This window comes from Benincasa hispida, chromosome 1 (assembly GCF_027475165.1).
Source record: "Benincasa hispida cultivar pf3 chromosome 1, pf3_genome.v1.1, whole genome shotgun sequence".
Lineage (NCBI taxonomy): Eukaryota > Viridiplantae > Streptophyta > Magnoliopsida > Cucurbitales > Cucurbitaceae > Benincasa > Benincasa hispida.
Genome location: NC_143478.1, coordinates 61566103 through 61577106, shown reverse-complemented (window position 1 = coordinate 61577106; position 11004 = coordinate 61566103). Strand labels below are relative to the sequence as shown.

At 35.3% G+C, this 11004-nt stretch overlaps 3 protein-coding genes and 1 long non-coding RNA gene across 5 annotated transcripts; 2 read left to right on the top strand and 2 right to left on the bottom strand.

Annotated features, from left to right (window-relative positions):
- Nucleotides 1–435: 435 nt before the first annotated feature.
- Nucleotides 436–2951, bottom strand: PIN1AT (peptidylprolyl cis/trans isomerase, NIMA-interacting 1). Its single transcript, XM_039022221.2, has 2 exons — nt 2460–2951; nt 436–833 (listed from the first exon to the last, which is right to left on the bottom strand). Exons 1-2 carry the CDS (start codon nt 2701–2703, stop codon nt 709–711), a joined length of 369 nt encoding a protein of 122 aa, XP_038878149.1. The 5' UTR covers nt 2704–2951; the 3' UTR covers nt 436–708.
- Nucleotides 2952–4589: 1638 nt separating this feature from the next.
- On the top strand, nt 4590–6792 carry RUG2 (Regulator of chromosome condensation (RCC1) family protein). 2 transcript variants are annotated; one of them, XM_039049809.2, is made up of 4 exons: nt 4590–5038; nt 5376–5592; nt 5712–6024; nt 6108–6792. In XM_039049809.2, the coding sequence occupies exons 1-4, from the start codon at nt 4719–4721 to the stop codon at nt 6590–6592; spliced, it is 1335 nt and encodes a 444-aa protein (XP_038905737.1). In that variant the 5' UTR covers nt 4590–4718; the 3' UTR covers nt 6593–6792. The 2 variants fall into 2 exon arrangements, with proteins under 2 accessions (XP_038905737.1, XP_090166201.1); XM_090310075.1 differs by having other exon boundaries at nt 5376–5639; nt 5693–6024.
- A 15-nt stretch (nt 6793–6807) lies between these two features.
- On the bottom strand, nt 6808–9356 carry LOC120091684 (laccase-11-like). Its single transcript, XM_090310072.1, has 6 exons — nt 9161–9356; nt 8875–9026; nt 8523–8767; nt 8306–8434; nt 7280–8203; nt 6808–7184 (listed from the first exon to the last, which is right to left on the bottom strand). The coding sequence occupies exons 1-6, from the start codon at nt 9269–9271 to the stop codon at nt 7054–7056; spliced, it is 1692 nt and encodes a 563-aa protein (XP_090166198.1). The 5' UTR covers nt 9272–9356; the 3' UTR covers nt 6808–7053.
- Nucleotides 8863–9723, top strand: LOC120091706 (uncharacterized). The gene is made up of 2 exons (XR_016527169.1): nt 8863–9052; nt 9187–9723. It is a non-coding gene; the product is annotated as an uncharacterized LOC120091706 (long non-coding RNA).
- The last annotated feature ends 1281 nt before the right edge of the window (nt 9724–11004 follow it).

Here is an 11004-nt window from a genome sequence, read left to right as displayed (position 1 = left end):
GACAGGTGTCGCAATGGTGGCATGAGAGGGGAGGTCTGAGTTTAACTTGTATTAATGTACAATTGGCGGGTTTAGCAGAAAAGTTCATGTAGACAACAGCATTGTACTGGGTAAAACAGAGGAGCCTAAACCTTCTGATGAAGACGTTGAACACAGCACCATCAACCAAGATACCATGTAATAAAACGAATAGAAATATTGAAATGAAATTCACTCAACAGGCTGAGACTTTCATTAAATAGAAAATTTAGAGACACGTGTCCAGCATTGCTTCAATACAAAAGAACAACCAAAACAGAGGCTAATAACATATATTAATAAGGACAAAATTGTAAAAACATATTAACAAAATATTTTCTATCGTGAACTAAAACTAAAACTAAAAATGTTGTTGAACAAAAAAAAAACATATATAGAGCACTAATAGACACGAAGAATTCAAACCACAACCAGTTGAATGTTGATGTTGTCACGTCTACAAAGGGAAAAATTCAATGGCATAAAAGCATTGAACTTCAGAAAAATCTTAGTGTCACTGAAACAGAGTAGCTATAGCCAAATCACAACATGAATGATCGATAGAGTATTATATTAAGAAATTCTTATGGCCTTGGAGCAGAACAAATCCTACTTGATCAACTACAATTTGACCGAAGGCCAAATGGATTAAATGCTTCATAAGTAGAGCCACCAGATTATGAGACAAGTTTAAGCAGTGCGCTTGATGATGTGAACTCCACTGTCAGTATCAACAATGTCGCTTACTTCTCCGACCTTGAGGGCAAAGGTTGCTTCTTCAAAAGGCTTCTGCATCTGGCCACGCCCAAAAGGACCTGCAATAACATTATTGTGTTGCTCATTTAGTCTATGTTATGCTAATCCATACAAACACAATTGCTAGCATAACATATCACCTACTAACAAATAAAACATCACGACATATCCTTCTGATCCTAGAAATTGTCGAAAAACCTGCTATTGAACTGCCAAACATAATTAGTCTTTGAGTGTTTATCAATTGGGCTCTCAAGACTAAGTACATAACTATAAATTTCTAGCAGACACAACCAAGGGTGGAGCAGAAAAGGGAGAGGAGGCGCAATATATTAAGAAGTTGAGATTCTAAATTTTCCATTAATTGAAAGAATAAGGAAAAAAAGGACTGCACGACTGCATAGAACCAATTTTAACAAAAAGGGAAGTTCTTGTTTGTATACTATTTAAGCGGTTTTCATACATATGCTTTATATTATAGGGGAAGTTTCCTCATTTTCTGTTCCCAATTAAGATAAAGAACATTCAACTTGCCAAACATGGGAGTAATTCTGGTGTATATGATTCCAAGAGCAGGATTAACACCAAGATTCTATATATTGGGGCTTTCTTGTTGAAATCTTGCACAAGATTAACATCGAGATTCAATGAACAAGTCAAATTATTGCTATTTCCCCACCTCTCTATTTGATTTACTTAGCTCCCATTTAAGTTCATAGAACTCAAGAATTTTAGAATCTTAAGCATTTGCTGGGACAAAAATTTATTCAGAACAGCAGGCAAAAGGTTGACGTTCTTGCTTTTTACCAAATATAAGATAAAGGCTGTAGATGTGTTTTCTGATTGAATGGTTGGTTTAACCAATTGACAACACATAAAGAAGACCTATTTTAGCTAAAATCGACTGATTAAGTAATCCTTCCATAGATTTTCAAGTAAAATGCTCCACACAATAGTCATCACAGTATCAACCAACGTCCAGAATCTAAAAGTAAGAAGATAACCATATCATTCACAATCTTGTGATAATTCTTTGAGCATCAATGCAGGATCATAATAGGTTTTTTAGAAAGTAGTAAAAATTTTAACTTAGAAACTGAGGTATCGTATAGCAAAGTTCCTCACTCGTACATATAACAATTCAACAAAAACGAAGCAAATACGAGATTCAGATATCCTGTTTACAAATAATATTCAACTATTTGAATTCTAAAGCTTAAATCTTCACCAAACCGAAATCCAAAGACTACGGTCCTTTCATAACCATTTGGGCTTTAATTGTTGGTTTCTGAAAATTGAACTTAACACAACTTCCACAAAAGGTTTTTTTGTGTTCAATCTTACTTTTAACCAATGTTCACAAAATCCATGCCAAATGAAGCATGTTTTCATTTTTGTTTTTGAAATTTAACTATGAATTCAAATGTTCCATGAGAAAGACAAAAACCATGGTAAAGAAATTGTGAGCAACCCAAAGCAGAAAACTAAAAAACTTAACCAAACAGGACCTAAGATTTCTCACAGTTAGTCTAGGGCACAAGGCTCAATGCATGATAAAGTGAAAACTACCTAATTCCGGACTGCAAATTATACCAATCAGACAAGAAATGGCGAATAAAAAGAAACAATTATGTAGATTAGAAAATTAAAAAAAGAGCCAAAGGAAAGGAGGTTAGTGAGCCGACCTAGATCGCCGCCACGCTTGGCAGAGCTACAGTCAGAGATGCGAGAGGCAATATCCTCAAACTTGAACTTGCCGGAAATGATGTCGTCTCGAATGGCAGTAAGCTGAGAGACGGCGCTATCACGAGTGGTATTCTTGATAATTCTGCCTTCGGGATCCTTCCACGAAGCAGGACGCCGAGAACCTTGGTGCTTTATGAGTATGTGCGATGCCCTAACCTGACCGGTGGCCGCCGAAGAGGACATCTTGTTTTTCTTGCTGCTGCTACGCTTTTCCTTCGCAGTTCGATCTGCAGAGGAGATCGAATAAGCCGATTTCTTCCGCTTGCGATCGGAATCTATTTTGGCAGCCGGTGATAGGTAACGGGTGGCGCCGCCCTCGCTTTTTCTTTTACTTGGATTGGTGTAGATAGTTGCGAGCTCTTGACAATGGTGGGCACGATGAAGGGAAGTGGAACATATATATATTTATTATTTATTAGATACTTCCCGAAAAGTGGAGAGAATTTTCTCCTGCGGTCCAGTACATCTAGCGATGCAATCTACACCGTCCATTTCAGCTTTTTAGAAAATATCTAACGGTTGTAGATTTTTGGAAAAATAAGTGTACAAATTTTCCAAATTTTTGGTTTCGTTTATACTCATTTATCTTTATAAATATTAGTAGATCTATCTTATTTTTAAGAAGATGTTGTTGTGACACATTATATATGAGGAGGGATTATGGAAAATTTTCCATATCAAACATTTTTAATAGAGAGTATGTATATATTATTATGTTAGGTTTATTGACTTATAATATCGTATTAGTATTATTTTTATATTTTTAAAAAATGTAATAATTTTTTTGAAATTTTATGGTGTGACAGCATGTTGATACTACCCAAGGCTTAGCATTAGGGAAAATTTTATTCTCCTTTGTATTATCAGTGTATAGTATTCAGAGGAGACTAGGAAAACTTTATTTGAGAAGAGAGAGAGAAAAAAACTAGAAGAGAATGTACATTCTTTCTTCACATTATCAACGAACACAAGACCATTCTCTTATTTTCTCAATATATCAATCTAATAAGTTAATCTGTAAATTTAGTATCCATTTAATCACTAGATGATATGTTCTGATAGGTCATTGATTAAACATACTTAAAATTATGGATCCACCATATAAAAAAAAGTAAATAATTAAAGATTTATTAACATAAATCACAATTTTAAATCTAATAGATTCGTTGGTTTAAATAAATCAAATGTTTCATAGATAAAAGTAACTTAAGTATGAAAAATTAAATGTATAGCTTAAAAGTAATTCACCATTAACTAAAATGAACTTAACTCAATCAACAACTTGTAGAGATCTAGATTTCAATTTTACGGAACTGTGGAGGGTCAAAATGAATTAGGTTCGAATTAATTGAACTTAGTACGACAAAATAAAATGTTAAGGGTTGTTTGGATAATTGAGTTGAATTTTAGAGTATGACATTAATATGTATGTGGAGTTAATAAGTATGTATTTATGGTGCAAAGTTGTTTAGTGAATTAAAAGTATGTGTTTAAAATGCAAAATTGAGTTATTAAGTCAAATAATCGAGTGCAATTTTTTGTAATCTAAAAAATTATGATTTTTTGGTAATTGTTTTTGTTTACTTAACTTTTGTTTATTCCTTCCATTGCACACATATTTTTTCAAATTTTCAAGATAACCTGAAATCTTTACATATATTTTAAATTAAAATATCATTTTGATCCAATACTTTGGAATTTATTCAATTTGAGTTTCTATATTGAAATTTAGTCCATCAAAGTTAATTTTTACCAAATTGGTTAATAATAATAATAATTTTCATATAAAGAAACACAATTCGTAAACATGTTTTTAGAATTTATAGTTAAAATGCTAATAAATAACAAAAAAATTATTTTAAATCAACAACAAACTAGTAGTAAAGATTAAATTCAAGATTTATTAAAAGTATATAGACTAAAATTAGATAATTGAAAGTCATGAAGTAAAATTAAATAAAATTTGAGATACCAAAATGATATTTTAACTATATTTTACTATTTTATACATATTGAGGTAGATAAAATACCCTTATTTTATACCAACACAAAATTACAATATATGAAATTAGTGGAAATGTACGAATATAGTTGGGGAAAAAAAGGGAGGAAACAGCAAAATTGAGAATCGATTATTGCATGCTAAATCGTAGGTTAGTATAATTGGAATAAACAAAGTTGAGAATCGATTATGGGGAATGATGATTCGTGGAATTCGAATTCTGGCGAAGGAACATCAAAGGGCAGTGTCAATCATCCCCTTCAGAAGAAGATGTATATCCAGCAGAGCGGTTATGAGTTTTGGAGATGGTAGCCATGGCGCAATCGGCTTGCCCACTTCCCTCACTGGCATTGGTGGCGCCGCCTACGAACCCACCACCGTCCCCGGGCTTCCTCCCGACGTTACCAGTATAGCCGCCGGGCATTATCACTCTCTCGCCGTCGATTCGCAAGGCTGTCTCTGGGCTTGGGGCAGAGATCATGAAGCGCAGCTTGGCCGGGGCTTTGCTTCCCCTAGGTAACTTCATTTCTCCCTCTCTCAAATACGATTAGAATTCTTGCAGAATCCCTGCTGGTTTTCTTATAGTTGCTAATAAAATGTTATCGCTATTTTAAGTTGAAAAGCTCTCTATATGAATAATGCTGAGCTTTGTAGTTCTTAGAGACTACTTCATCCTAGTGTTCGACTAATAGAAAAATTAAGCTATGGTCAGTTCATCAAAATAGTTTTGACAAAGTTGCTGATATATAGATGAATGAAACCATATCATTTCTCATATTTTGGTGTTAACCTTTCGTTAGCCATTTTAGAATTTGTAGTTGTGTTGATGATTTCCTTACATCATTTTCGACAGAGATTCTTGGAATGTACCAAATAGAGTGATAGGGCTGGACCTAGTGAACATCAGTTCAGCATCTGCCTCGGGTGTTGTCTCTGCTGCTATTGGAGATGATGGAAGTTTGTGGATTTGGGGAAAATCTAAGCGCGGACAGCTTGGTCTTGGAAAAGATGTCACGGAGGCTGTTATACCCTCTAGAGTTCAAGCACTTGAAGGTGAAAAGATAGTTAAGGTTGGCCGGCTGGTTTTCTCATCCACATTTGACATTCCAAAAATAAGGCACGATCTCTTGTACGGCTATTTCAAGCCTTTAAAAATCTTTAATGTAAAAGAATTTCATATTCTTGGCAGGTTTCTTTTGGTTGGGGACATGTACTTGCATTTAGCGAGAATGGGAAACTGTTTGGGTGGGGTTATTATGCTGATGGCAGGTTGGGAAATATTGGAAGAACTCTGAAGATGTCTCCTTTGGATTCAAGTTCATATAGCTCTACAAATGGCCAAGAACAACCAAATATTGAGCTTGCTGAAAGGTTGGTTTTGGAATCAATGGAAGATGAGAAAAATATGCCAATAATATGGGAACCTTGTCTGGTGGAAGACCTTACTAGCGTTGAAGTGGTAGACATTGCATGTGGACTTGATCATTCCTTGGTTCTCTGCCGTAAGTAACAATCGAGCTAATCACTTTCATATTACTACCCAAACATCTGTCTATATTTGTTTATGCCAATATCAAATTCTCAGGTGATGGCACCCTCTTAAGCTGTGGAAGCAACATTTATGGGCAACTGGGAAGAGCTAGACAAGATTTGGGGTTGTTACCAGTTGATTCCAGTTTCCATGTAAAATCTGTAGCAGCAGGGCTTGGTCATTCTCTGGCCTTATGCCAAGATACTTCAAACAAAGACATAAGCGATGCGACGAGTGTCATCTCATGGGGATGGAATCAGACGTCTCAACTTGGAAGAGAAGGACCAAACAATATCCCATTGGCAATTGAAGGATTAGCAGGGGAAACACCTATATTAGTGTCAGGAGGTCGTGCACATTCTATTGCTCTTGGCTCTAGAGGAGAAGTGTGGGTTTGGGGATGTGGAAAGGATGGTAGACTTGGGTTAGGAAGCTCCAGTGATGAATCTGAGCCAGTTTTTCTAGATAGCCTCGAGCATCGCAATGTTGTGCAAGCTGTGTCAGGCTTTGATCACAATCTAGTGTTGGTTGTTGACTGATGTGGTACTAATCTAGTCTTGGTTTGTATCTTCGGATGTATTTACTATGAATCCTTTTTGCACCCAGGAGTACAATAATTGGTGCTTCGTTGGTACTTGGTACCTATAAATTAATTGGCCTTTTTTATGTGTATTGAGTTAGACTATAGTTCACCCCAACTATATCTTAATAGTCAAAGTAATGTTTGTTAATTAGAAAACTTGGGTATGTCACATTTCTTTAAAAGTAACCCTTTATTTGACCACAATTTGGTTTCCTGTTTCTCAAACACATCATTGCTGTAGATTTATGAATGAAGAAACTTGACAAAGAATGATGACAACATACAATATTTTTGGCATCTTATTAAAATTTTATGTCGCAGAGAAATTTCCTGCAACTTGAGCAGGAATCAAAAGAACGCTGCGTTTTCCACACACCTTTTCCTTTTCTCTTTTTGTTTCCTTGGCAGGTACAAAAGCTAGCATGGTGGAAGATCCTTGGGGGGTGGAAGAATGGTTTGATCTTTTCCAGGTCCATCTTCAACCACAAATGCTGTTTTCAGACCCCATCCTGTATGGACCTCAAGATGACAATGCATGAACCAGACTCCTGTACGTTCATTACCAAAAAATATTTATATCTATTTACTACAAGTCATATTTCAACTTTTTTCATTTTTTAAAGTAAAAAATATCAATATCCACCTGGGTTATCGGCTCTAAATCGGATGGCAGTCCATCCTCCAGTGGGAACTCCAACGGTGTTTCTCTCGACAGGATCGACCAAGTTATACTTTGCTGGATCTTTGGCTGGATTGAAGTTTCCGATCCCCGTTCCAATGACGAAAAAGTTGTAGCCATGGAGATGGAATGGATGAGACTCAACAGTAAGAAGATTGGTGTCCTGTAGTACCAGCTCAACTGTAGAATTGAATGCAATCTTGCTAAGCCTCGTGCCCACTGCAGTTCTCAGATTAGCGGTCAGTGGTGCTCCAGTATAGTTGAATGGAGTTGGAGGTTTGTCTGGGAAATCAGTTCTAAATACTCCACTGATATTGAAGTAATGAGATTGAAGAAGACCAATTTGGGGCATCACAAAAGAGATGTTGTTTAATGAAGCAACTAATTGGGTTCCATTTAGACAAGTAGGGCAAGCATTTTGGCCCAAACCAATCGTGTAGAAAAGCTTTCGATCAACTTTGAGTGGAACATTAGCAGGATATTGAGGTGAGTTTAAGCTTTTGAGCTTCTTGTTGTAGCTCAAAGCAAATGACGTGTCATTTGAGGCCGGTAATTGGGGAAGGATTGGGAGGATTGTGTTAGGGATTCCTTTGTATTGGAGAATACCGGTGGCTGTTTTGTTGTCCACAGGAATTGGAACATCCATGAACGACCTGGAAGCCATGAAGTATCTATTCGGTGCTTGGTTGGCTTGCAACAAGACATTTGTGGTTTGTCCTGGTGCAATTAGTATAGCTTGTGTAGTGAATGGTTTCGTGTAAACGGCATCAACCTCTACAACCGTCATGTTGTGACCAGCAATGGCAAAGAAAAGCTCGTCGTTGAGGGCAGCATTTATTATTCTCAAGAGATATGTCTTTCCAGCTTCAACCTCCATGGCAAAAGTATCTGGAAAGTGAATCGCAAAGGAAAACCAAATCATCATCAGTGCTATGTTCACTGAAACTGGTGCCAAAGACCCAAAAGCTTTCTCCAATTAATATTGCTTACGTTTTTCCGAACAAGGGAAGAGCGGCCCTGGCTTGCCATTGATTGTGTGAGCATCAGACATATTTGGTGGCACGCCCATGCTGGATCCTTGGTTGACAACCGCCTCCACATCATTATTCCACCATTCTCCTGCACCAGAGGTGATGATTCTACCATAATTTTTATTTTCTTCTAATGATCCAAACGCTATAATTTCAAGTAAATTTTCTCAACTGACCCAGAAGAATTTCAAATTCTCTGTTTGGCTGAGGGAATGGATAAGGGGTTCCTTGCTTGGGCAATATGACAATTGCTCCATAAACTGTTGCCCTTAGCCAAAGAATGTGTGCATGCCACCATAATGTGCCCCTTTGTCCCGTGACATTGAAATCGTAGGTATAGCTGTTTCCTCTCTGAATAGGACATTGTGTAATGTAAGCAGGTCCATCTGCCCACCCATTTCGATACTGCTTCAATCCATGCCTGCAGAATATGCAGAAGGCGACAGAGATAAACCAAGTAATGTTTTTTTTTTTTTTTTTTTTTTTTTGGGGGGGGGGGGGGGGGGGTGTCAATTTTCTCATTATTACCAGTGAATCGACATGTTATATTGAGCATGGTTTGTAACATTGACAAGAACTCGATCTCCTTCTTGTACGTATATTGTCGGCCCTGGAAATTTCCCGTTTACGGTGACAATTGGCTTTGCGTGACACAATCTACTTATATTCTGCACTTGAACCTGAGAAATAAAATCTCAGAAGAAAGGCAAGTTAAATAAAACTGATCGATTTAGATTCAAGATCCTCGTCTATATCCTTGTCTATATATGTTACATCTACAGCAATTGAATCTATGTAATAACTTATAACTCACATCAAACTGATATCTTTTTATTGCAGCTTCTGCAGAAAATGAGATTAATCCTAAACAACAGGCAACGAAGAGAAATGTCAGACGATGAATGAACCAAACCAAGCGGGCCATTGTCTTTTGGCAATGGCTTTTTTTCTTTTTTTCCCGAGGTAATGCAAGTATGAATAATAATGAATGATTTGAAACGTGAACAATGCCAAGTATTTATACCATTTAGAAAGCTGCGCTGATTTGAAGGTTTGTGAGAACAAGTTGGTAGGAATTGTGCAAGAGTCTCCATAGCCAAAGCTTGCAAGCAAAATACGGATAGAGACTACTTGCCTTGCTTTTGACTAACTTGGAGGCTGAGATTTCCAAACGAAAGAGAAATTTTAGACTTGATGTTCACTTGAACTTATGTTCAATTCATATATTACAACGTTACAGTGTTATACAAAGAACTTGCATTTGAGAAGTACGTAAGTTCAACTCATGACTTGTTTAGAACTTATTTGATAACATTTTTTTGTCTTTTGTGGAAAAATATAACTAGATTATGAACATTGTTTGTTCATTATTTCTCATTTTGTGATGTAAAAATTGAAAATGAGTTTTTTTTTTAGGTGTCAATGGAATTGTTACTTGCTTATAAATGGAAGAACAACATGAAGAACAAACTAAAACCTTTTTAGTATTGTCTTATATTTAAAAGAAAAAGAAGAGAAAAGAAAATTAAGTAATTTTTTTAATAGAGAACAAGATAAAAGAATAGATTTGCATTTTGTTATTGATGAGAAAACGAGGGGTTGTTTTCTCCCCTTAAAAAGATAAGAAGTAAAGAAAAATGAAAGTGGATGGATTTTTTGTTCTTTCTAATATATAGAGTGGGAGATTTGAATCTTTTAACTCGAATCATGTATCTAAAACAATCAAGATAAACGCAGAATAGTAAATAAAATTACAGCTAAATAAATTAGTATTGTCATTGACAATTTTATCCATTGTTTATGATTGATGCAATTACTTGTTCATAGTATTACAATGAAGAAGAATTTTGAATCTTATCATAAACTTGAATTAAGTTCATAATGTAAAATTTTTTTAAAAAATGTAAAAGGGTTAGTTTCACTCCTCTCCTCTCCTCTCCTCTCCTCTCATTTATATATATATAAACCTATATTAAAAGGTTGATTAATCATAATTCATAGGGATTGTAAGGTAGGGTCCACTGTTTAATGTTTGGACTGAAAGTTAAGGGTTGAAAAAGAGGAAATTAGTTAGAGAGAGGAGCATTTACTTTAAAGCTTCTTTTCCCCTTTTCCCCTGAATTCATGGCTACATTGCTTATAGAGGGCCTCACTTTGTTTCCTTAAGCTTCTTGGTAACCATTGGACCTTTGCTTTTTACCATTTTCTAAATTTCAATGTTCCTATGGAGTTGTAGACAAAAGAACTATAATTTTTTTTTTTGTTTAAAATAATATTTCGATCTTTTACCTTGAGTTTCATTTTATTTTAGTCTATGTATTTTTATTTGTCAAAATTTACACCGTATAATTTTAACCGATCTTAAAATTAATCATTATGGTTACTTTAAAGTTGATTTTTATTAAATTTGGTAAAATAATAATAATAATTTTTATTCAAGGAAATAATCTACTATCTCAAAATTTATAAAATGATAACCATAAAATATAAGATTAAAATAAGACTTATCAAAAGCACATAACTAATATTTTAACCTTCATTTTTTACATTAAAGTGAACTTAGCTCAACAATGATTGACATGCATTCCCTCCCATTTAATGTTAAATCTCTATCTCCATAATCGTTGGATTAAGAAAAGTTAGAACAAAAGGAGATAA